At 37.9% G+C, this 26725-nt stretch overlaps 1 protein-coding gene across 3 annotated transcripts in view; it reads left to right on the plus strand.

Annotated features, from left to right (window-relative positions):
* LOC137629401 (endochitinase-like) overlaps nucleotides 1-25102 on the plus strand; it is a 36449-nt gene extending 11347 nt beyond the window's left edge. For 2 of the 3 annotated variants that reach the window (XM_068360645.1, XM_068360648.1), the window contains 9 exons: nucleotides 4880-4986; nucleotides 5240-5355; nucleotides 5661-5787; nucleotides 10173-10367; nucleotides 10758-10836; nucleotides 10987-11137; nucleotides 21749-21815; nucleotides 22084-22227; nucleotides 23113-25102. In XM_068360645.1, coding sequence (XP_068216746.1) covers nucleotides 4880-4986; nucleotides 5240-5355; nucleotides 5661-5787; nucleotides 10173-10367; nucleotides 10758-10836; nucleotides 10987-11137; nucleotides 21749-21815; nucleotides 22084-22227; nucleotides 23113-23625 — 1499 coding nt within the window. In that variant the 3' untranslated portion in view covers nucleotides 23626-25102. The remainder of the gene's footprint in view (nucleotides 1-4879; nucleotides 4987-5239; nucleotides 5356-5660; nucleotides 5788-10172; nucleotides 10368-10757; nucleotides 10837-10986; nucleotides 11138-21748; nucleotides 21816-22083; nucleotides 22228-23112) is intronic. The other variant, XM_068360657.1, reaches the window with a different exon arrangement.
* The last annotated feature ends 1623 nt before the right edge of the window (nucleotides 25103-26725 follow it).

Raw genomic sequence — 26725 nt, forward strand, 5'->3', positions numbered from 1 at the left:
GCAGGCCAGAGAGAATCATCATCATCCTGATGGGAACCATGCAGGCGAACCTTCTGTAACACAAAGGGGACATAAGTCTGGATGTTCCTTGAACTTTGGTTAGCGATCCTATTCACAGGCTGGGATCAGCTGTATACTCTTAAAAAGCCATTTTAAAGACAAGTTATTTAATGTATTATCTTCTGGGGTATAGTGCGACACTTGTATTCATGAAATGTGACACTGTTGGCGCATTTGCCACTGGGTGGAAATTTATTTCTATATGAACACTATGTTGTATGGATATTTATCCATATCTAGACATAGTTAGAATTGACTATGCATAAATATAGGCATAATTAATGTATTTCTATTTGAACACTATGTTGTATGGATATTTAGCCATATTTAGACAGTTAGGATTGAATATGCATAAATATAGGCATAATTAATTTAATTCTATTTGAACACGATGTTGTATGGATATTTATCCATATTTATACATAGTTAGAATTAAATACATGCATAAATATAGGCATAATTAATTTAATTCTATTTGAACACGATGTTGTATGGATATTTATCCATATTTATACATAGTTAGAATTAAATACATGCATAAATATAGGCATAATTAATTTAATTCTATTTGAACACGATGTTGTATGGATATTTATCCATATTTATACATAGTTAGAATTAAATACATGCATAAATATAGGCATAGTTACGTTCATAAATGATAATTTTTTTTTTTTTTTTTTTTTTTTTTTTTTTTTTTTTTTCAGGTAAAACAAAAGATTGGCCACCCGTGGTCTGAGTGATCTCCGACTGTACCGGATCTCCGGTAACCATCCCCGGTACAAACAAAGGTCCGTCATAGTGACAACGTGAACCAGAGGAAATCTAATATTAACCTCAATGCTGATCGCCTGTACGATATCCGGTTAAGCCGGAGATTCGATGAAAAAGAATCGTAATGACGATATTGTGATAATTCATGAAAAAGGGTTCATACCCTGATTCTGATCGTCTTATTGATCTCAGTTTGTACCGTAGAACCAGTGACAAAGGTCCGGCAACGTGAAAACGTGATCCTCATCGGTACGATAACATTCTCTAAAACTGAATGTCTGTGTTATCTCCAGTGAAGCCGGATATTTGATGAAAAAGGGACCGTAATAATGAAACTGTGAAATCCTCATCGGTATCACATTGTTAACTCCGGTTCTGGACGTCTGCTTGATCTCTGTTTGTATGGGAGATCCGGTAGCAAAGGCTAGTCCCCGTGAGATCGTGACCGTCACCGGTACGATAACATTAACCTCAATGAATGTTTGAGTTATCTCCAGCGTAGCCGGAGATTCGATGAAAAAAGGGGCCGGAAAGGTGTAATTGAGATCAAACATGACAAAGGTTCGTGTGCAAAAGGCCTCAGCCGGAGTCTGAGTGCCGGATTTCACCGTTGCACTCCAAATATCTGACTAGTTCTCACCCAATGAGTATCCATTATAGCGGCGTATAACTCAAGGCGGAGCTAAACATAACTCAAGGCGGAGCTAAACATAACTCAAGGCGGAGCTAAACATAACTCAAGGCGGAGCTAAGGGTGTCGGTATAAATCGAACCCAATTAATGACTCATACACCAACGTTCCTACTAATAGTGTTAGCTATATTAACAGTAACCACATCAATAAAACGTGTATAACATTAAACGTACTATCATCAACTCTGATAATAAGAGGAGGCCTGAATAACTCGTGAACGTATAAAAACGGAGAACGGGAAAATAACCTCCCTTACTCGAGCTAATAAACGAGCACCTTATGTTCTCACTCTCAAGGTTACATAATAAAAGCTAACATCACACAATAATATAAGGAAAGTAAAATAAAACTGATTGTTTTTATTTTATTTTTATTTTTCCTTTTTCTTTTTCATTTTTAGTCATTGTAATAACCAAAAACGAAGAATAACGACAACGTAACCAATAAATAAGGATATAGTCTAAATCGAGCCTTCCTGGGGCGAGTACAAACTAACAGACTAACAGACTAAATCGCAAACGTTTAAATCGCTATTCGGCCAAAACCATTGTTGGCACTATAATATCCAAATGTTTGTATATTTGTAATTTACCTAATGTCTGTTAATGACATAAGGATAAATAACTTAAAGCAATCTGCCGACCTGCGAGGGTCGGGGAAGCAGTGACATGCCCTTAAAATAAATATAAACACCAGCCTTAGCTAAAGGCAAGGCAAATATAAGTGTTAATTGTATGGGCGACCTCCGGTGAAGCCGGAGCGTAATGAAATGTCCTGAATAATGCCGTCTTAGCCAAAGGCAAGGCAAATATAAGTGTGAAGTGTATGGGCGACCTCCAGTGACGCCGGAGGATAATGAGATACCCTGAATAATTCAATTGTGGCTAATAATTCAATTGTGAAGATATAAAAGCCAAGCCGCAGCTAAGGGCTAAGGCTTAGATCATAGCAAAGCGTATTTACAAACTCCGGTGAGGCCGGAGGGAGAAGAAAGGTCCTGAATAATTATTGTGAATAAAAACACAATTGTAATAACAATGGCTATTGTGGATATGGCCGTGGCCTGAGACCGCAGTAAGGGCCACCGGAGGGTCGTATCTAAACAATATGAAGCCTGTCCCATGTAGTAAACAATATATAAATATAACAATAGAACGAAAGTCATTGAGAATCCCTCAAGCCGGAGTAGAACTCAAGGCGGAGTGGAAAACGTTCATAAACTACTCCCGAGCCGTAACGGGGAGAGGACGAACACGGACCAAAATAACGCTAACAATTGAAAAGTCACGAAAAATAAATAACTCGTAAGTTATCATCCACCCTGAGGGGGAGAGGTGAGGGAGGGAGAACCCGTTGAACGCACAAAACGGAAAACGGGAAATCCGCTCAACCACCAGAGCAAAGAAAGAAAACGAGAGAAAGGGGTAACTCGTGACTGCGAACAGAAAACGGGGACCCCAATCTCTCGCTCTCTTGGACACAAAAACAGGACTAAAAATCACACAACACTATTATAAACGTATAAAATAAAAATGTACATCCATATAACACTACGATCGAAGAATAGCATCTGCTAAAACTTTAAATAAATAGCACAGTCGAGTGACGAACGCCTCGGGCGGTTACTAAACAAAAACCAAGCTAAATCGCTATCTCGTTCGTAGGCTGGACTTACTAGCAAAAAGTACCATGAGCATAAATACACAAAAAAATAAAAATAATAACGGTTCTAAAGGCATAAGGCCAGGGACTTAACCAAGAACATAAGTGACAGAGTACTAAACGGGCAGAAAAAGATGAATTCCCAAACAAGTGAACAAACAATGGCCGCCATGAAAGGCCAGACGGGAATAATAAAACAGACTATACTGGATATAAAACAAAAGCCCGGTACAATAAAATACTGTCAAAACAAACTATGGTACTTAACATTGGAATGTGTGAAGATGGAGCTTCGGACATGACAAAATAAATCCACGATAGATAAAAAAGACCGAGAGCAAAACAAAACCATTCTACACTTTGTATTCCAAAAAGAAGGATGTTGTTCAGATGGCGCTCGCGTCGTGGCGTGGGTGGTGCGGCGATGGGGGTGTGTCTAGGGCCGTTGTATCGGCCCATCCCTTTGACGAAGGAATTAACTAAATGGAAGACAACCTGTGAATAGTGGTTTTCACGCGCCTTTGCTTTATACACGACACCCAAAAGGTGCTCGCGCGAGGGTTGTAACCTCAGCATTCCATGCTTTTATCTTTCTCTGGTATAATTGGAAGGTTTTATCAGAAAAGACATACATACAAGAAGGACTTTTCACCCGGCGCCACAGATCGACCCAGAAATATATTTTAGGAATAGTAACAATATTCAAATAAATATTTCCTATTTAAACTATAAAAACTTTAGGAGAACAAGAGGAAGAGGAACTAGATAGAAAAGTGTGCCCGTGTGTACCCTCAAGCAAGAGAACTCTACCCCAAGGCAGTGTAAGACCATGGTACAGAGGCTATGGCACTACCCAAGAATAGAGAACAATGGTTTGATTTTGGAGTGTCCTTCTCCTAGAAGAGCTGCTTACCATAGTTAAAGAGTCTCTTCTACCCTTACCAAGAGGAAAGTAGCCACTGAACAATTACAGTGCAGTAGTTAACCCTTTGGGTTAACTAAGAGAATGTAGGTGAAGTTTGGAATTAAACTTTACATATTCATATTGCTCTATCAATAAGAATGTGTTCATACTCCTTTTCTGTTTGACCCACTGTATGGTTTCTGGTGAGAAAATTTAACCAAAGTCTGTGTTGTCTGTTTCTTTTATATACACATATTGTACATATACAGTACTGTATGTGTTGTACAGTACACATATATGATATATGAGTAGGTGGCTCAACAATGCTGTCAGGGAAACAGCTTAATGTTGAATTTACACTATGTGTATGTGTAATTCTTCTCAAAAATTAAAGTGATAATATTATCAAGGCTTTCAAGTGAGCTCAGTTTCTCCAGTAAAGTAGATGTGGAAACAAAAATAATTGGTGAAAAGACCAATGATGACAGAAATGCTATACTGCACAGAGAAACTAAACTGTAGACCTACAACTTAACAAATGTTTCATTGTTTATCACTTATTGTTTCAAGTATTGCTCATCTTTTCCTCAGATGAAGTTACTTTGTGTCAATATTAAAAGGCGCATTTTTCTTTATAGTAAGAACTGGTAAATAATCAATAAAATTTCTTGATATATACTACTGATGTGGCCATTCTTGAGGCTTGCACACCCTTATATATAAAGAAATAATCATTGGTTTTTCCAACAGCTTTGCAGTCTATTTTTTTTTTTTACCTATTTCAGCCTTCCTGAATACTCATGGCTTTGATGGCTTCGATCTTGATTGGGAGTACCCTGGGGCTTATGACAGAGGAGGAACTTACTCTGACAAAGATAACTTCTTGAAATTAGTAAGCAAATTATGGAGTATTTCAGACATACACATACACACACAGAAGGGCATTGGGATGGATCGAAGAATGTCAATAAAACACAATGGAATTTATTTTCACATATAGTAAAAAAATCTCGGAAAATATTACCTACATTTTTATACACAAAGAACAGGCCAATTATAAATTCAATTGCATCTACATACATCAGTTACAGTCATTATATTCCTCTATATAAAGATATATTTAAATTTGTTCAATATCTAACAAGGTGAAAGAGCTCAGAGCTACCTTTGATGCCGAGGGAAAGGGATGGGAACTCACAGCTGCCGTTCCCGTTGCCAGATTTCGGCTCCAGGATGGATATCACGTGCCAGAGCTCTGCAGGTGAGCGATACCTAGGGAAAACTATAATAGAAAACTGGGGTGCCAGTTTAGTTTGTGACCTACCTTTCGAATATGGCCTACGAAATTCTATCTGTTTTAGTATGTGGCCTAACCTACCCTAACTTAACCTTACCTTACCTTACCTTACCTAACAAGCCAGTTAATCCACATACTAAATCAGAATAAAAAAGGTAGGCCAAATACTAAACCGGCACCAAAACTGGTGATGTTAAAGCAATACTTGACAGTAATCTTAAAGATAATTCCTACTGTGAATGTTCTAAATTGAGTTCCAAAACTTACAGCCTACTCGATGCCATTCACCTGATGACGTACGACCTACGAGGTAACTGGTGCGGTTTTGCGGATGTTCACTCGATGTTATTCAAGAGACCAGAGCTTGACCAGTGGTCTTATGAGAAGCTCAATGTGGTGAGTAATAAATATATTTGCTGGACGTTCACGTAGAAAAGAAATAAAATCTTTGCTTGTAAGAGAAAGGACTCTTAAAGAGTGCTTCTTATTATGTCTGTTAGGCATTTCAGTACAAACAAAATCTCAGTTTCTTACAGCTGATTGAAAGGAAGTTTTCTGTATATTATTTCCTATTTCCGTGAATATTACGTTTGAAAAGTATAATATCAGTTCTGAAAAGGCAACTTCACAACCTTAAAGTGAAAATAGAACATTAAAAAATTTCTTTCCAAGGGACCTCTGTAGTTACTAAGGGCTTGTTGTATTCCACTGTCTGGTATGGACATGGCTGGTGGGTGGTAATGATTTGGTCCCTCAGAATGGGGTTTAAAGGTTGCTCATGAATGGCAGGGGCAAAGGGCAGTGACATTGCTCTATCTAGCAGGATAATGTCCTAGAAACTGACCATATATACATATCAGCGCTCAAGCCCCTATCCATCCAAGCTAGGACCAAGGAGGGCCAGGCAATGGCAGCTGATGACTCAGCAATTAGACCTATAGGCTCTTCCAAACCCCCCATCCTTAGGTCACAAGGATGGTGAGGTTGTAGCGACCAAAGAAACTAATGAGTTTGAGCGGGACTCAAACCCCAGTCTGGTGTCCACCAGTCAGGGACGTTACCACATCGGCCACCAAAACCATAAGAATGAGAGAGGAAAAGTTTTTATTTTCATTCCGAGGTTATAAAAGGGCTACTTTTGAATTAATAGTGTTTTACTTTTAATTGGTAAGTACAATATTGGATTGTAGATTATAGTTTAAAAATCATCTTTTTCAGGGGAAATACTTAATGTTGTCATATGAAAATTAGTTCAAATTAATTTTATTTACAAGCAGTAAATCTTGATAATTTAGTAAGAGTTAATAGTTATTAAAGAACGATGACTGATGTTGAGGCTATGTTCTTTAAATATATTTAAAGAAACATATATCAAGAGCAGAGGAGGACTTTGAAATTATGTGTATGAGTGATGTTAGCACTCATTTTGTATATCTACATTCAGGACTGCATGATTGCCTACAGTTCTATTCCATGAATTAAGTTTGTCATAAATGTTTCGCTGCCACATAATGACTTGAGAACTAAGACTGTTGCTTTCAGATTAAGTTCAGTATTTTACACTCAGTTGTCGGGAACTTTAGCCCTGGATAGGTACGGTGGGTCGTTTGCGACCCCGAGCGTCAAAAAAAAACAGGTTTTTCTCACGTGACTCACCCCTGTGACTGAATTTGTGGGTGATCGACCTGCAGGAGGTGTCTCCCCTACACGCTCTAGTAGTGTCCAGATGTGCATTGCTGTAGCTGTACTCCTTCCCCGATTTCTGAGACGCGTCGGGGTCGTTCGCGTTCGAGTTTACCCTTCTGAGGTAGTTTGCATAATTATCAAAGTTATTACGTATTATGAAATTGTCGTAGAATGGTGCAACTTGTATAGGTTATCAGTTGTGGAAAGTCTTGGTGGATTGTTTGGCTACCATGTGCATGTTTTTTTTTTTAGTTAAAATGTCGTTCATCACCACGAGGACCATTTTACCGCGAGTGCCCCTTTTTCATTTTTTTTCATTTTTTTGCCAAGTCATTTTTCCGTAAGATATTGCCAAATAGTGTCGTAAAACTTTTGCTTGTTTAGTGTTGGAAAGTGTGTCTAGATGATCTGGCTACCCATGCATGACTTTGTTTTTGTCAGATACGACGTAGTTATTGGTATATTGGGTATTTAACTGCGGTTGCCAATTTCTGTTTTTTTTTCAATATTTGTAAAAATTTACTACGTAGTAAGGAATTGCCGTATATTATTGATTTTTTTTTCATGTTTATGTGTTAGAAAGTGTGCCTTGATGGTTGGGCTAACACGTGCATGTCTTTTTTTTTATCTGAGATGTCGTATATTAGAATGTCGGGCATTTTACCGCGAGTGTCCCTTTTTAATTTTTTTTAATTTTTTTGCCAAGTCATTTTTCCGTAAGATATTGCGAAATAGTGTCGTAAAACTTTAGCTTTTTTAATGTTGGAAAGTGTGTCTAGATGATCTGGCTACCCATGCGTGATTTTGTTTTTGTCAGATACGACGTAGTTATTGGTATATTGGGTATTTAACTGCGGTTGCCAATTTCTGTTTTTTTTCAATATTTGTAAAAATTTACTACGTAGTAAGGAATTGCCGTATATTATTGATTTTTTTTTTCATGTTTATGTGTTAGAAAGTGTGCCTTGATGGTTGGGCTAACACGTGCATGTCTTTTTTTTTTATCTGAGATGCCGTATATTAGAATGTTGGGCATTTTTCCGCGAGTGCCCCTTTTTATTTGTTTTGCATTTTTTTGCTTAGTCATGTTACCGTAAGGAATTGGCAAGTAGTGTCGCAAAACTTATATTTTTATAGTGTTGGAAAGTGTTTCTAGATGATCTGGCTACCCATGCCTATTTTTTTTTTAGCCAGATATGGCGTATATATAAGTATGTGTTCGATTTTCCTGTGATTGCCATTTTTTCGTTTTTTCCCATTTCTTTCAAAATTACTACGTACTAAGGAACTATCACAGAGTAATATTTCATTTATATGTTTATTTGTCGGAAAATATGCCTTGATGGTTTGCCTAGCACGTGGCTGAAATTTTTTTTTTCTGAAATGCCGTATATTAGAATGGCCATTTTTCCACGAGTGCCCCTTTTTATTTGTTTTGCATTTTTTTGCTTAGTCATGTTACCGTAAGGAATTGGCAAGTAGTGTCGCAAAACTTATATTTTTATAGTGTTGGAAAGTGTTTCTAGATGATCTGGCTACCCATGCCTATCTTTTTTTTAGCCAGATATGGCGTATATATAGGTATGTGTTCGATTTTCCGGTGATTGCCATTTTTTCGTTTTTTCCCAATTCTTTCAAAATTACTACGTACTAAGGAACTATCACAGAGTAATGATTCCTCTAGATGTTTATTTGTCGGAAAATTTTGTTTACTTTTTTTTTGATTGAATATCATCAAATTTTTTTAGCTAAAATATTGTTTTACATTTTTTTTTTTCTATTTTATTTCCCTTCAAAAAAAATTTTTTGGGTCAGAATTTTAATTTTATAGTCGTAAAATAATCGACAATTATCCAGCAACCCACCATACAATTTTTATGCATATCCAATAATAATTAGATTAGTAAATAACACCTTGAAATTGACATACCCTTCCTACATTTCAAGTGGCAGATTAGGGAGTCTGAGTCAGTGTGGTTGGCGGCCATTTTGTGGACATATCCGAAGCGTAAGCTGCCCTATCTATATATATTCTTGTTCCCTATAGAATTTGTGATATTTTGGTATATTTTTACCTGCATAAATATCATATTATATATTAAATATATGTATTTTTTTACGAAATTTCCAAGTACTCAAAAAATTACCTTTAGATATGGCCCCTGATATAAATGTAATTTGCAAAATAATGAAGATTTTTTTACATATTTCTATTTTAGGATAACATATGTTTATTCCCTAAAAAAATTAGCCACTTCCTATTTCATTTGGGTACCCAAAAAAATTCATGAAATTTGGACAATTTTTTTTGGCCAAAAAAAGTTACCCTTTTTTTCTCATTTCAGATCTTCACCTCCATGGGTCTGACTTCATCCAAAATACATCAAGATGTGTCCTAAACATTCAAGAATCAATTCCTAAAAGGATTTGTGTATATATGTATAAACTTTTTTTTTATGAATTTTTATGTCAGGTCTTTTTTTTTTCTACTTAATTTTTTAAAATATTTATAATAAATAGTTTTTCTGCAGATGAGTAGTATTTATCTTTACAGTTGTTTTAAGCATTCATTGAAGTTTTTTTTGGCAAAAGAAAAAAGGAGGTTACTGCAAAAATTGATTTTTCAAGAATTTTTTTTGGCGTCGGGGTCGTTCGCGTCCGAGTATACCCTTAAAGGGGTGTCCGAGGACCGTACCTATCCAGGGTTAAATCTCGGGGTACAACTCCATTATCTCGAGGTCAAAGATTTTACATTTTCTGAAAGTTGCTGGTGAAAGTCAGCATTCAGTTAAGGATCTTTGTAGTTTTCACTTTATCAATCAGAATCTTTTATGCAGCATTTTTTTAGGTGAAGAAGATGTAAACCCTTTTATTTTTTATTTTCATCTTGCTCAATGAGGACTACTTCATTTCTAAACCTTTACCTTTTGAACTAGGTCTGTATTGCATTGTTGCACTAGAGAACCCATTGCAAAGTTTGCTCTTTTATTCTCAACATAAATCAGTTGTCTTCCAATATCGAATGTGAAGTGGAAAATGAACTGTCCCTTTAGGCAATGGTTTCACTCTCCTTAATGAGACGGAATTATTTGCAGAACGACGGAGCTCTTTTATGGGAAGAGTTTGGCTGCCCTCGAAACAAACTGGTAGTTGGGACACCATTCTATGGACGTTCATACACTCTGGGATCTCCCCAAAACCATGCCATTCATGCTGGGATTAAGCAATGGCTCGGTGGCGGCAATCCTGGACCTTACACAAACGCCACTGGAGTCTTGGCGTACTTTGAGGTATTTTGACAAATTTGTTTTTGTTTACCATTTAGTAACTGTTTTTCTAATGATATATAGACTAATCTGACTTAAGTTCTGTTTACTTATTGCTTGTTCCATTAGCTTAGTTTTACTTTTTATTAAATTATACATTCAATAAGGGGATTATACATTCAGTAGGGGATTCAGTGTTATGAAGCTTCATCTGTGGTGGATAACAGGGGAGGGTGGGCTGTAGCACCCTAGCAGTACCAGCCGAACTCGGTTGAGTGCCTTGTCAGGCTGGGAGGAACATAGAGAGGAGAGGTCCCCTTTTTTGTTTCATTTGTTTAATGCCTTGGTATATGTATGTATGTATGTACATTCAATAGGGAGAAAACCATGTAACTATTTTCTTATTAATATTAGATTTGCAAGATGATGTTTGAAGATTCAGGCTGGGTTCATGACTATGATGCAGAAGGACTAGTGCCTTTCACTTATAAAGGTAAGCATCTTCAAAATACTGTCTCTCAAACTTTTGTCTTGAATATCAAAATTAGAGGGTTAAAACTGGTCACTTGAAATATATACTCATACTGCATTTTATTATCATTCATATATTGAATTAATTATTTGTTTTATAATTTCTTTCAAGGTGACCAGTGGGTAGGCTATGAAGATCCCAACAGTCTTAAGATCAAAATGGATTATATTAAAAAGATGGGATTTCTGGGAGCCATGACATGGGCTATCGATCAAGACGACTGGCACGGATGGTGTAAGCTGGGGACATATCCAATGATGAGGTGAGCCCTGTCATATTTTTTTTTCTCTTTATATTTATAGAAAATTACACATGTATTGTAAATTAATCTAATTGACATGCCAGAAAAGTGATTGTCTTGTTACAGAATTTTTACTGCGTTCTTACATTGGGATATTTATAACTTAACATTCACAATCACAATGGGTTAGTTCCGTAGAAACTGCTATAATATGCATTATTAGATAGGTTTAAAGGATACATAAATGAATTTCCTGAGAGTTTATACACTGAGTAGTTTTAGTGAATAGGTATGAATATCATAGCCTATTGGATTTGAAATATTTGCAGTATGAAATCCTATTTTTCTTGAATCGTGTTTCACAGCCTCTAGATAATTTTCTTCCTTTTGTTTGTTGTTGTTGATTGCTTTTAAAGAAAGTCAAATAAATGGCTTAGCTAACAAAATCATGGAAGGTCTAAACACCATAACATTTTAACATTGCTGAAGATGGTTACATGATATAATTGCTTGAGGAAATAAAGATTTATTTCATGATTATCAATATCGCACAGTTCCAAACAATGCTGAACCAACTGACATGCTGACATCCTCCAATACCAATTGATGGTAAATCTACTGACATTTTGACATCCTTCAATTCTAATCAATGCTAAATCTACTGACATTCTGACATCCTTCCATTCCAATAGATGCTAAATCTACTGACATTCTGACATCCTTCCATTCCAATAGATTCTAAGTCTACTGACATTCTTAGATCCTTCCATTCCAATCAATGCTAAATCTACTGACATTCTGATATTCTTCAGTTCAAAAGGCTGCTAAATTAGCTGACATTTTGATATTATCATTCAACCTTTAGATCCTTTGTAATCTACCTGTATGATTAGTACCTTTTTAACTCATAAAGTATGACATGCCTAGTGTAAATGTGCACTAACAAAGTTTTATAACTTTTGACCTAGATTCCTTTACTTAACTGTATTCACCTTTCAAGATTTTCATTGGTACAAATATATATTCATGGAGTTATAGGATGATTTTTGTAGTAGTTGAAGGTTAGATAATTGATGATAGATATGGATGTAAGTTATGTGAAGGCTGTCAATAACACACTTGACTTTTGTTTCAAATTTAGAGCTACAAATAATTTCTAATATTGAATTTGATAGATTTCTGTGTTGGCTTTGCTGTTCAAAGATCACTATGCTGTATCATCTAGTGCAATACAGTTTAAAGGTTTAAGGTTTAAAGGCCGCTCATGGATGGCAGAGGCAAGGGACAGTGACATTGCCCTATCAGTCTGGACAATGGCCTAAAGACTGACCATATATATATATGATCAGCGCCCAAGCCCCCTCTCCATCCTAGCTAGGACCAAGGAGGGCCATGCAATGACTACTGATGACTCAGCAGATAGACCTATAGGCTCCCCCAAACCTCTCATCCTTAGGTCACAAGGTTGTAGCAACCAAAGAAACTACTGAGTTTGAGCGGGACTCGAACCCCAGTCTGGCGTTCACCAGAAAGGGACGTTACCACATCGGCCACCTCAAAAGTTAAAAGTTATTAGAAAAGCAAATTTTTCAATATTAAACTTAGCCGGTGATCATATAAGCTGCAACTCTGTTGCTCGACAGAAAAACCTACGGTCAAAATACGCCAGCGATCGCTATGCAGGTGGGGGTGTACATCAACAGCGCCATCTGTCGAGCAGGTACTTAGTACTCCAAGCAAACAAAGAACCAATTTTCTCTCTGTCGGGCTACCGGCAAGACCTACTAATACGCTGTTACTAACTGGATTTGTTTTCACAACTATTTGGTGAAGTACACTATTCTAGTTTTGAGCTTTCGCTATGCAGGGGTTTTATCTTCATCTCAAAACTTGAACTCGTTTTGGATAGATTTAATTATGGTGACAAAGAGAGTATGGACTCTCTTTCACTTTTAAATGGCCGACCCTTCCCTTAGACGGAAGTGTGTTTAGGTTTTTAGTAATTTTGCTTAACACGTTATAGATCTATATATTTTATATCTCTCCGTCATTATTAGGCCTCTTCGATTAACTTTCCATTTATTATAAACATATAAAAATAAATTTTTATGTTTTGTTTATATGCGACCTTTCCTGATAGTAGGCGGTCCTAACTTGGAACCGAAGTTAATCAACGTTGAGCCCGTTATATCGTATTTAGCCTTTAAAGAATTTAAAATTTTTTAAATTTAATGTTTTATGAAAGAATTTCTTTGATAGTCTTCGTACTGTTTTCAAAGATGAACTAACGTTTAGTTTTTAGACTACGCAGTTGTTGACGTTCAGGACGTTCAACATGCGCTCTATCGTTACGATAGAGAGAGAGTGTATCACGGTTTCACTTTGCAGTAAGAGTAAATCGATTCTGACGTTTCGTTCATTCTTTCTTAGCTTAAATGTTTTAAATTCTAAATTAAAGGAACTTTTTATTTGGAAAACCTTTCAGTTTTTTCCTTTAGTCAAATAACATGTTTTTTTTGACGATATATATTGGGCTCTTCTCTTCTCTTAGGTGCGAAATCAAGAGAGAAAGAGAGAGAGAGATAGAGACGGAGGGAGAGAGAGGAGAGAAAACGTTCCGTTCAAGCGGGTAACGTTGTTCTCGCGTTACTCTCCTCCCTAGTCGCTGTACGGGGAAGAAGGTAAAACGTTTCTAGGGTTTTATTCTTGTCCCCAGGCTATGTGCGGTGAGAGATTGTAAACGTAGTTTATTTGAACTAGTGTTTAGTCTCTTTCCCAGCCACTGAATTTTTTATCTTTATATATGTTTTCTGTTTTTTGCTAGTATTAATAGCTGCATTATACGACTGATTTCGCAATTACTACCTTTTAATGAAGGGTAGAATTGCGTGTTTCAGGTAGAAATCAGTAAAAGTTTCGATTTCAGTGTAATAAGTGCAAAACAGAAAATCGAAGTGATAAAGTGATATGCGCAAAGTGTTACAGTGTTGCGTCCGAGGGTTCGTCTGTTCGTGCCTGTTGTTCACCTAGTCCGGGACCTCTTGCAAGCTCCCAAGCCCAGGGGAGAAGTAATGTCGAACGACTTATGGGTTCGTCAGGCCTTGATCAACGAACAGACGTTTCCCTCCGTGGTTTCGGGCGTATCTACCCAAGATCGCCCCACCCACACAAAGACGAGAGAGCCCATTTATTTCTCGTCTGCGGAAGAGGTTTCTCGTAAGAAACCATGGACCAAGGTCTCGCAGCTTATTAAGCGCAAGTCGGTCCCTTCCGCGCAAGTCCAACGGCCCAGTTGTAGCCACTGGGTCAGTTCGGACTCGCTGCAGTCTTCCGACGACTGCTCACCTCCTAAGAGAGGCAAAGCGGTACCGCATCAGGCAGTCACACCGTCTGTTGCCGCACCTGCTCCTGTAGACCCTAAGTGGTCTGTGCTGCAGACCATGCAGTCTCAGTTAACGTCATTGATGCGGGACTTTCGTGCGGAGAAGGTTGACACTGCACCAACCTCTAGCCTACAACCAACACGGTTGTGCGTCCTGTGGACGCTGAGGCAACCTTCTGCCGCACTCCAGCTGAGAGAGTCCCGCCACCCATGCGTTCCAGTGTACCCTGCCAGCCGCATGTTGACGTTCAGTAACGCACGGAACCTTCCGTTGACGTTCGCGAGGTACAACAACAGTCTAAGTTGTTTTGTTTTGACGCGGTGCGTCAACCTCCGCATTCTAGAGTTGTTTTGACTGCTCAGTATAGACAGTCAAAGCAGTCTCGAGTGAACACTGTATGTCCTCACGCACCTGTTGTGGTTGACAGTTCAGTTGTTGACAGTTCACAGACTGTCAAGCAGTTACATGACGTTGCCTTCTGGTCTGCTACTAATGCACCAGTGCTGTATGTCCTCACGCACCTGTTGTGGTTGACAGTTCAGTTGTTGACAGTCCACAGACTGTCAAGCAGTTACATGACGTTGCCTTCTGGTCTGCTACTAATGCACCAGTGAGAGACTCTCGGAGATAACCTAGCTTTTATCGGACAAGGTTCCTGTAGATGAGAAAGTGCTGTTCTCCCTCCTACTGATATTCCTTTGAGGACTCTGTCATTTGGAGAGGAGCCTTAAGCTGCTTAGCCTCCTATGGACTTTAATTAAATCATGATGATTTTTTAAGGATCTTCGTCCGGATCTTGTAACTGCTGCTCCTCGTTCGCCTAAACGTCAGAACTTACACTAGGCCTAGCTACTTCGAAGCCGTTGTTGTTAAGCTAGTGCTCTCTCGCTCTCCTAGAGAGCGTTACGTTGGCTAGCTACTGGTTTTTGCACCAGGAGGAGTTTTAGGGATACAGCCTTTGATTTCCCTTCTTTTAAACTGGCTAATAGAGCGAGAGTCTGATAGGACACGAGAGAAGTTCTCGGCTTGGGAGTTCATGCCTCTGCCCAGATAGACTTCTCAATTCTGGTAGACTCGCCCTGGCGCCTAGCCAGGAGACGCTCCAAGTTGTTTACAGGTCAACTTCTCAACTTTTGTCAAGCCTTTGAAGTTTTGCTGTACTATTATGTCACACATAACAAGGCTTTCAGGGATGGTAAATGGTTCCGCCTCAGTCGCTAACCCCGTCTGTTGCCACACCTGCTCCCGTAGACCCTAAATGGGCTTTGCTGCAAGACATGCAGTCCAAGCTTGTGTCCTTGATAGAGGACTTAAATGTGGAGAAGAACCTTCTGGCCAACAACCTTCCAACCGGTTGGTTGTGCGCCCTGTTGACGCTGAGGTAACCTACTCGCGTCTGCCAGTTGAGGTGGTTCCTCCTTCTGGCCAACAACCTTCCAACCGGTCGGTTGTGCGCCCTGTTGACGCTGAGGTAACCTACTCGCGTCTGCCAGTTGAGGTGGTTCCTCCACCGATGCGACCCAGTGTGGGTTGCCAGTCGCACGTTGACGTTAAGCGACGCTCAGAGGTGGTTGTTGACGTTCAGTGTGTCACTAGGAAGACGTTCAACAACCAGCAGAGGTGACTTGTTGTGACGCAGTGCGTCAACCTCAGCAACCCGGTAGGGTGTTGACTGCACAACCCAGACAGTCTAGACAGTTTCGGGTTGACGCTGTTCTTCCTCGCGCACCCATGGTTGTTGACAGTTCACAGACTGTGCAGCAGTGCCATGATATTGCGTCCGGCTCCGTCACGCATCCACCAGTGCGACCGGATTCAGCGAGTCAGACGTTGCCCACTCCGTTGCCGTTTCCTCATCAGTTTCGGATGAGGAACCCTCTGATGAGGACGTTGCTGAACAAGACGATCAACCCCCAGCCCTGCTATCCATCCAGAAGATGCTGAAGAAGGAACGCTGCCCAGTCAGGCTGTGGATGAGTCTGGTAGAGACACTGTCATCCGTGGATCAATTTGTGTCACTAGGAAGACTACACCTCCGTCCTCTTCTATACCATCTAGCTTTTCACTGGAAAAAGGACAAGACGCTAGAAGCGGTCTCGATCCCGGTTTCCGGAAAGATAAAGTCTTGTCTGACTTGGTGAAAGGACTATATCAACCTTAGAGAGGGTCTTCCCCTGACTGTTCAGACTCCCAACCACGTTCTCTTCTCGGACGCATCGGACGTAGGCTGGGGTGCGACATTAGACGGTAGGGAATGCTCGGGATTATGGAACTCGAGTCAAAGGACAATGCATTTCAACTGCAAGGAGCTACTGGCAGTACGTCTGACCTGGAAAAGCTTCAGGTCTCTCCTTCAAGGCAAAGTGGTGGAGGTGAACTCGGACAACACCACGGCTTTGGCGTACATCTCCAAGCAAGGAGGGACCTACTCTCTGACATTGTACGAGATCGCAAGGGACCTCCTCACCTGGTCAAAAGGTCTAGACATATCACTAGTAACGAGGTTCATCCAAGGCAACTTGAATGTCATGGCAGATTGTCTCAGTCGGAAGGGACAAATAATTCCAACAGAATGGACCCTCCACAAGGATGTATGCAAGAGACTTTGGGCCACCTTGGGCCAGCCAACCATAGATCTCTTCGCAACCTCGATGACCAAGAGGCTCCCAATATTTTGCTCACCAATCCCGGACCCAGCAGCAGTTCATATAGATGCCTTTCTACTAGATTGGTCACATCTAGATCTATATGCATTCCCTCCGTTCAAGATTGTCAACAAGGTACTGCAGAAGTTCGCCTCTCACGAAGGGACAAGGTTGACGCTAGTTGCTTCCCTCTGGCCCGCGAGAGAATGGCTCACCGAGGTACTTCGATGGCTAGTAGACGTTCCCAGAACACTTCCCCTAAGGGTGGACCTTCTACGTCAGCCACGCGTAAAGAAGGTACACCAAGGCCTCCACGCTCTTCGTCTGACTGCCTTCAGACTATCGAAAGACTCTCGAGAGCTAGAGGCTTTTCGAAGGAGGCAACCAGAGCGATTGCTAGAGCAAGGAGAACATCCACCCTTAGAGTCTACCAATCGAAGTGGGAAATCTTCCGAAACTGGTGCAAGTCAGTATCCGTATCCTCGACCAGTACCTCTGTAACTCAAATAGCTGACTTTCTCTTATATCTGAGGAAAGAACGATCTCTTTCAGCTCCCACTATCAAGGGTTACAGAAGCATGTTGGCATCAGTCTTCCGTCACAGAGGCTTAGATCTTTCCAACAATAAAGATCTACAGGACCTCCTTAAGTCTTTTGAGACCACGAAGGAGCGTCGTTTGGTTACACCTGGTTGGAATTTAGACGTGGTACTAAGATTCCTTATGTCAGACAGGTTCGAACCGCTACAATCAGCCTCCCTGAAAGATCTCACCTTTAAGACTCTTTTCCTGATATGCTTAGCCACAGCTAAAAGAGTCAGTGAGATTCATGCCTTCAGCAAGAACATCGGATTCTCATCCGAAACGGCTACATGTTCTACAACTTGGTTTTCTAGCCAAACACGAGCTGCCTTCTCGGCCTTGACCAATATCGTTCGATATTCCAAACTTATCGTATGGTTGGAAATGAACTAGAAAGAGTCTTATGTCCTGTAAGAGCTCTTAAGTTCTATTTAAAAACCTTTACGAGGCCCGTCTGAAGCTTTATGGTGTTCAGTTAAGAATCCATCTTTGCCTATGTCAAAGAATGCTTTATCCTATTTTATCAGACTGTTAATACGAGAAGCTCATTCCCATCTGAATGAGGAAGACCAAGCTTTGCTGAAGGTAAGGACACACGAAGTTAGAGCTGTCGCAACTTCCGTGGCCTTTAAACAAAATAGATCTCTGCAAATATAATCGACGCAACCTATTGGAAAAGCAAATCAGTGTTCGCGTCTTTTTATCTTAAGAATGTCCAGTCTCTTTACGAGAACTGCTACACTCTGGGACCATTCGTAGCAACAAGTGCAGTAGTGGGTGAGGGCTCAACCACTACAATTCCCTAATTCCATAACCTTTTTAATCTTTCTCTTGAAATGTTTTATTATTGTTTTTGGGTTGTCCGGAAGGCTAAGAAGCCTTTCGCATCCTACTTGATTTGGCGGGTGGTCAAAGTCATTTCTTGAGAAGCGCCTAGATTAGAGGTTTTGATGAGGTCCTGTTGTATGGGTTGCAACCCTTGATACTTCAGATCCTAGGGGTCGCTCAGCATCCTAAGAGGATCGCGAGGCTCCGTAAGGAAGACGTACTTAAAAAGGCAGAGTAATTGTTCAAGTCGACTTCCTTACCAGGTACTTATTTATTTTATGTTTGTTATTTTGAATAACTGCTAAAATGAAATACAAAATACTTAGCTCATAATAATGTCAACATGTAATGCTGGTCTCTACCCACCCCCCTGGGTGTGAATCAGTTTATATGATCACCGGCTAAGTTTAATATTGAAAAATGTTATTTTTATTAATGAAATAAATTTTTGAATATACTTACCCGGTGATCATATATTAAAGGACCCTCCCTTCCTCCCCAATAGAGACCCAGTGGACCGAGGAGAAAATTGGTTCTTTGTTTGCTTGGAGTACTAAGTACCTGCTCGACAGATGGCGCTGTTGATGTACACCCCCACCTGCATAGCGATCGCTGGCGTATTTTGACCGTAGGTTTTTCTGTCGAGCAACAGAGTTGCAGCTTATATGATCACCGGGTAAGTATATTCAAAAATTTATTTTATTAATAAAAATAACATTTTAATTCAAGTCTGTGCTTGAAGGCATCTGATGCCAACCTACAATAATAATTTGAAAACAAAAAAAAATATTTTATTGTCAGTAGGAACCATAATCTGTAGATATTTAATATGATGAAGCATGCTTGGGAGATAACAATGATATTGTTACCATTGATGTATTTTAAATTGACTTGAGAATACAACTGAAGGAATTCAATTGCTTCGAAATTGACTCAGCAACAATACATTACAGTACACCTGATCATGCATTAATGTATAGATTAACTTTGGAATTATTCTGAGTAAAATGTCTGCCAAGAAATATTTATGTGTAGAATTTAGCAATCTCTCTCTCTCTCTCTCTCTCTCTCTCTCTCTCTCTCTCTCTCTCTCTCTCTCTCTCTCTCTCTCTCTCTCTCTCTCTCTCTCTCTTTGAAAAAATAACTCATTTAAATTATGTATTGTACATACAGTACTGTACAGTATATAATTATTTTTACAGTACTTGTACTTCACATGAAGACAATAATATAGGTATGTGATTTTTATAGAATTATAGCAGGTTGCATGTGCTTTTTCACATTTATTATGTATACAGTATGGGGAATGTACAAGTCACTATAGTATAGAGATAAAATCTGACCTGTCTAAAATTGCCTTTTTCAGGTCTTTTGGAACTAATTAATGATATAGGGCAGGGTATTACTGTGTGTGTGTGTATATATATATATATATATATATATATATATATATATATATATATATATATATATATATATATATATATATATATATATATATATACATATATACATATATACATACATATATATATATATATATATATATATATATATATATATATATATATATATATATATATATATATATATATATATATATATATATATATATATATATATATATATATATATACATATATATATATATATATATATATATATATATATATATATATATATATATATATATATATATATATATATATATACATATATATATATATATATAATATATATAATACATATATATATATATATATATATATATATATATATATATATATATATATATATATATATATATATATTATATATATATGTATATGTGCATGTGTGCATCTGTGTGTGTACGTATATGTGTATTTCTTCTTACTGTAATCTAAAAGTAGGATATGTCTCTTAAAATAGGTAAAAAAAAAATCAAGTAAAATTAAGTGAATTACTATTTCGACTAATACTCATTGATCCCCTTCTTGGTGGAAAATGATAGAGTTTACAGAGGTGATATTTATATACAGGTATATCTGTCGAAGTTAATTCTACATTCATCTGGTTTGGGTAGAAATGGTGTAATCAGTTTGGGGAAAGATAGTCCATATCATGTTTCCTTCTTTCTACACTGCTTTTTATCATAATTTGTTATCTTTTTGTTATTCCTCTTATTAGTTCATAATTTACTTCAGTTCTTTTCTTACTGTATAAGGGACCATGGCCTTGTATTATTTTGCTTTTCAATTTGGGTTGCATCTTGCTTTATGATAAAATAGTAATAGTAAGAGGATAGTGATAATAATAATCTTTGTGGTATCCTATTGGAAATATCCCTGCCTGGCAATGTATTGGACATGAGTTTAAACCCGCTAAAGCTTGATAGTATCTTGTAGTGTCTACAACCTCACAATCCTCGTGAGCTAGGGATTCGGGGAGTCTATAAGTTTACCTGTTGAGTCATCATCAGCCATTGCCTGGCTCTACCTGGTTCTAGGCTTGGTGAAGAATGGCTTGAGCACTGATCATATGTATATATAATCAGCCTCTAGTGCATTGTTCTGCCAGTGCATTGTCACTGTCCCTTGCTCTGGCCATTCATGAGCGACCATAATGACAATGCTTTTGTGACCAAAGGAACAAATGGACATATGGGATGAAAGTTACGTACAAATTCAAAGTGAATCTCTTATGTGTATTTCATAGGAAATAGGTCTTAGGCCTGTTTTCCTGCTTTTTGTCAGAGATTGACAGTAGAAATGCAAGATTTTCCTCAAAGGAAAGAGGAAAGAAAATTCGAGACCTCTCTTATCAAAGCAGCCTAAAACCATTTTGCTGAATGTATTAACCTTTAGCGTGCATAAATGTACATATGTGCATAATATTGAAAAGGTTAAATAGCCATTGAAGAGCCACAATTTTTTATGTTGGATACTTTAGTTCAATTTTGATGTTTACATCAGTGTAATCTGGATCTAAAGATCAATAGAACAGGTTGTCCTAACTCGGAATAGTAAAAAATTTCTGTATGGATGTTATGTGGATCTTTTGTTCATTGTATGGTTGTTGAGTTTTTGTATTTTTTATTATACTGTACTGCATATATGTTAAAGAAAATTTTGTTAATTTTTACACTTTCCTGTATTCCATTTATTTTTCTCAATCCCTATGATTCCTGAAATTTTCTTTCATCTTAATTTGCAGGGTCATTTACGAAAGTCTCAAAAACTACACTGTGCCAGACATCACTCCAACTGTTCCACCAACCACGGTATGTAATCTCTCAAAACGTTATGTCCTCTTTATATCATAAAGACCAATGCATTAGTCCAAAGCGTGGTTAAAACATTTTTTTTTTTTTTTAAATATCACTTAAAAGCATATTGCCATTGGACAAACTGCATAAAATTGCAATTACAGAATACATTTAGTAGATAGAACTATTGTTGCTCTATATAGTGTATGTATGTTTACCCCAGGCTACAGTACTAAGCATCAAGCCTCCACAAGTCTATTTTATGTCATTTTCTTTTATACAGGTGATAACAACCACACAGCCATCCCCAGGGCCAACAACCACTCGTGATCCATTTGCTCCAACAACAACTATTGGTCCAACAACAACTATAGGTCCCATCGACTGCAACTTGCAAGAGTTCTGGCCTCATGAAGACTGCGACAAAGTAAGTGTTTGTTGTTTCTATTAGAAACTTTTAAATAACTGTCTTTCCTGTAGCCTTGATCTGAATAGAAGTTACTAAACTTTTCGGCTGAAATTAAATTTTCCTAGATTTCTACAAGAGATATCAAATAAACCGAGAAATGGGCGAATATAGCCGGTGTGACGGTCTGAACGATCGCCCGGTCTCAGAATTCTCCTTGACATTGTATAATGGTTCTTTTCCGCCATTAGCTCGGTTCGCTCGCATGAAAATAAAGCATCAAGTTCGTATGTACTGGCAAGCGGTAATGTTGAGCTGCGCACGCTAACATTACAGCAAAATAAAACATCAACCTCGTATGCACTGGCAAACGGTAATGTTCGCGCATGCGCAGATTATCAAGGAGAATTCTGAGACCGGGGGATCGTTCAGACCGTCACACCGGGAGAGAAATGTACGTTGAAGATTTTTTGTCTGTAATACTTAGTTTTAAGTTTGCCCTCCCCAAATATAAGAGTATCTGGTCACCTAACAAACAGGAGACAAAGAATTATTCAAAGAATTGGTGCTAAGTAGGGGAAGGAATGAGTATAAGTGATTTTACAGTTATATTGAATTCCTTCAATATTATCTTGGGGTTATTTTTGAGAGAACATATTAATAATGCTAAAATACTGCGGCTTTCCGTTCTTCCCAACTACTGTACTAAACAGTACTATATTGCCAGATCAGAAGTATCTATAAACGGAAGAATGTTTTTATTGCGTAGTCGAGAAAATCAGATAGCCAAATTGCTTTTGTTTTTTTCTTCATGGTCAAGTGATAGTCGCTAAAATAAACAGTCACGTATCGTAAGGTAAATAATTAATGTTTCATGGCCTTAAACAAAAACAAATTTGCTTTTAGTACTGGTGGTGCTACTTTGGCGTCCCTCACCTAGAGCAGTGCCCTGATGGCCTCCTATGGAATCAGCATGCGGAAGTGTGCGACTGGCCCTATAATGTCGACACGTCTCATTGCAAATTGCCAAACAACACTCGAGAATTTCCAGAGAACCACATTGCTCAAGCTATCCTGGAAGACTTCTCTGATGGGAAATTCTACAAGAGAAAGGAATCTGGAATCAGAAACCCCATCACCAGGAGAGACGAAGAGGCAAATCACTTGCAGGAGATGGATTATCTCTCAGGTGATGGAAGTGACGGTGTCGGAGCTCAGAGTTCTTCGGCAGGAGAAGATACAATGACGACACCAGACATGATATTAAAAACGGAAACAGATATTCTTAAAGCAAAGGATGTCTTGAGAAAAAAGAAAAAATTACAAAGAAAGATTTATAGAAAAGCAAACAGCCGCTGGATCAGGAAAAACAAAGCAGCCAAGGATAGAGAAACTGAGAAAAATAATTTCCTGTTTTAGAGATAAATTATAAAGAACATTTTACATTTACAGTTATGCTTTCAGTGAAATATTAGTAATGCCTGTGTTGGAAAAGGAATTATTTTAAACACATACACTATATATATATATGTGTGTGTGTATGTGTATGTGTATTGATTGTAATTACTATAAGAAAAAATAGATCCATCTAATTGACAGGTAACAGCATGTATAGCATTGCATATTTGATGTAGGTAGTGCAGTTTCAATGATAAATGTTTTTATATCCTTCATAAAATCTATTAAGATTAGTATCTCTCGAAGGTAATGATTAAAGAGTTTGTTAAAGAGCTTAAAGGGTAACAATCTTACTCTCAACTTAGTTCTTATTATCATCATCATGGTCGCTGTCATTTTCATGGCAATGCTGACTCTTTGACCTGTATTAGCACCCATTTTATAGCCCTCTACACCATCTCCATTCCCACTTAATTTCTTTCTTCTCACTGAACAACCTATTTAACTTGTGCTTTTACTGTGCAACCGCTGCTTCACCTCCGGATTGAGGTATATGGCTCTTATTCTATAAATCAAATTTAATTGGATTAATCTCCCTTTTTCCATCTCCTTATGATCTGTCTGCGCTAAAAAGAAATTTGGTCCAATACTTGAGTAATAGTGATTGCTAGTGGAGTAACTTCATACTGTTTCTTAGGTTGGTAAATATCATAAAAGTATGCTGAAAAGTTATTACCCACTCCTAAAAAAATTGATTTTAAAGTTTCATGATGGTCGATGCAAGATATTGTCAAGAATGCGATAAAATGTAATGATGAAGCAAGAGATCATTGTTTGATCATTGCAATTTAAAGTAACAATAGAATAATTATTCCCGGTAGATACAGTAATAGAATTTTAAGAATCTATTTATGAGTGAACAATGTTCCAATGTAACTCTAAAAGGAAACGTGAACAAGGTTTTCGCTGTACAGTAGGTATTTTTATATGAAAATTCTCTTAGGAAGATTATGATGATACACTAAATTGCTAAAAGAAAATATGTTTTGGCTTTAATACACAAGAAAAAATATTTGTTTTAACAATATTGGGGAAAACATTAATAGAATATAAAAGATTCTTTATCTTATTTACATCCGAGATGTTATGTCAAGTGTTTGGTTATGCTTGATAGACTTGTAAAATGCTTGTGAAAAGAGAAGAGAAACCAACAATCTGATTGTGCAAATTGACTACGGGTAGAGATTTAAATAAAGTTAAATGATTAATGAGCTGGATGACAATGAAAAATAATGGATGCAAGAGAATTGGTAAGAAAATGAGAGGTAGGAGTACAAGGGAAATAGTTTTGGGAAATGGATAAGGAAGTTATTTATTAACAGAGAAAAGAAGACAAACTAAAAATCATAAATCTTTGGGAACTCATCTCAGATGAGTGTATTAACCCTTTTACCCCGGGGTATTTGGAAATTTCCAACCCTTAACCCCCAAGGGGTTATTTTTTTCCCAGCACATTTTGCAGTACAGTATATTTTTTTCTAAATTGCTCTAACAGCCTTAATTTTTGTCATAGAGAGGTCAGGTTGGTCTCATTCTCTTTCAAAAATGCCTGAATTTTCTCAAAATTATTAAAAATCTGAAAAAAAAAGTTTTATAGCATTTTTTTTGCAAGGACGTACCGGTACGTCCATGGGGGTAAAGGGATGGCTTTTGTGAAACGTACCAGTACGTCCTTTGGGGGTAAAAGGGTTAAGCTCCTGATTTTAACCCAGGGTACTTCCAATTTCTAAAGTAAAGAACCAAAAAAAAAAAAAAAGAGGGTGGAAGAGAGCTGTTACTCATTTGAATCTTGCCAGGGTAATCTGGGTATTTGCTAAATTCTAATGGTGTACTTCCATCTCTCCAATACCAGCACCAAGAAATTCTTCCAGGTGGTCTAATAGGAAAATGATGGTAATCCCACTGGAGATAGAAGTACATGTATCCATTACTGGAATGATTATGGCATCCCGGTAAATGTTTTGACGAAAAGTGTTATAAGAAGAATAAATTGTAACCTTTTCTATACCAACTGATAAGGTGAAGAAACACTGATCCACAACTGCCCACCTGACCTGTTATTTAATTTGTAATAGGCAAATATGAAATAAAGTTGAGTTTTTATGCTTATTAGATAAACTGATTATAATTCACACGTTATAAGCAAACAGTCGAGGGTGTTAGCTCATTACTTTTCTTCAAGCACAACCAGTAACAATTTTTAAGACAATCATAAATTAAGTGAGTGTTTATTATCTATTATTACCTGTTAGGTATCACAGGGTTCCAACCCCCCAGAAACGACTATCCGAAGATATCGTGTATAATCAGGGATGTATTCTAAGATAACCATAGATATCTGCACCCCAAACAGATCTTACCCAGTCTAATCCACTAAGGGGTAGGATAAGTAAGGAGCTATTACACATCCTATCACCTTCCAGTGCTCCTATACAATCCCACTTCCCATTCCTTTGAACGCAGCTGATGGCTACTGTGCGTTTGATTTTTGTGGGCGCTTTTTTCACAGTTTTTAAAGAATTGTTTTGTGATATGGCTTCCTCTTCTTCGTCAAAGTTGAGTATTGACCTCTCTTTGTCTTTGTTTATGGTAATTTTGGTTTTAGCTCCCTTCGGGAACTTATATTTTAGCATTTGGTTAGAGGAAGCCTGAGCACTTCGAGTCCTGCTAGCATGGCGTCGGGGTTAGATCTATTATTAGAATAAAGTTAGATTATTATTTTATTAACTTACTCCGAGGCATTGGAGTGACAAAATACTGTACAGGATGCCTCTCCAAGCCTCTGGGAGTGTCTATCCTCAAATCAAAAAGATGAGAAGAACCATATTGAGATATAGCTTTGAAGTACTGTAGAGGCTTTTGCTGTTCTTTTGATGCCTTTGACTTGCTCCAAGAACACATTCAACCAGGAGAAGAAGAGGTTCATTGCTAAATGTTAGTAGAGCAAACCTGAGCCAATGTCAGATCCCTTTGGGTAGACCTTCCTATTGAGGAATGTGGAATTCTGATGTGCTTCTCAAAAGTAAACTTGCAATTAAGAATCACACCTAAAGTTTTTAAG

This window comes from Palaemon carinicauda, chromosome 2, assembly GCF_036898095.1.
Source record: "Palaemon carinicauda isolate YSFRI2023 chromosome 2, ASM3689809v2, whole genome shotgun sequence".
NCBI lineage: Eukaryota > Metazoa > Arthropoda > Malacostraca > Decapoda > Palaemonidae > Palaemon > Palaemon carinicauda.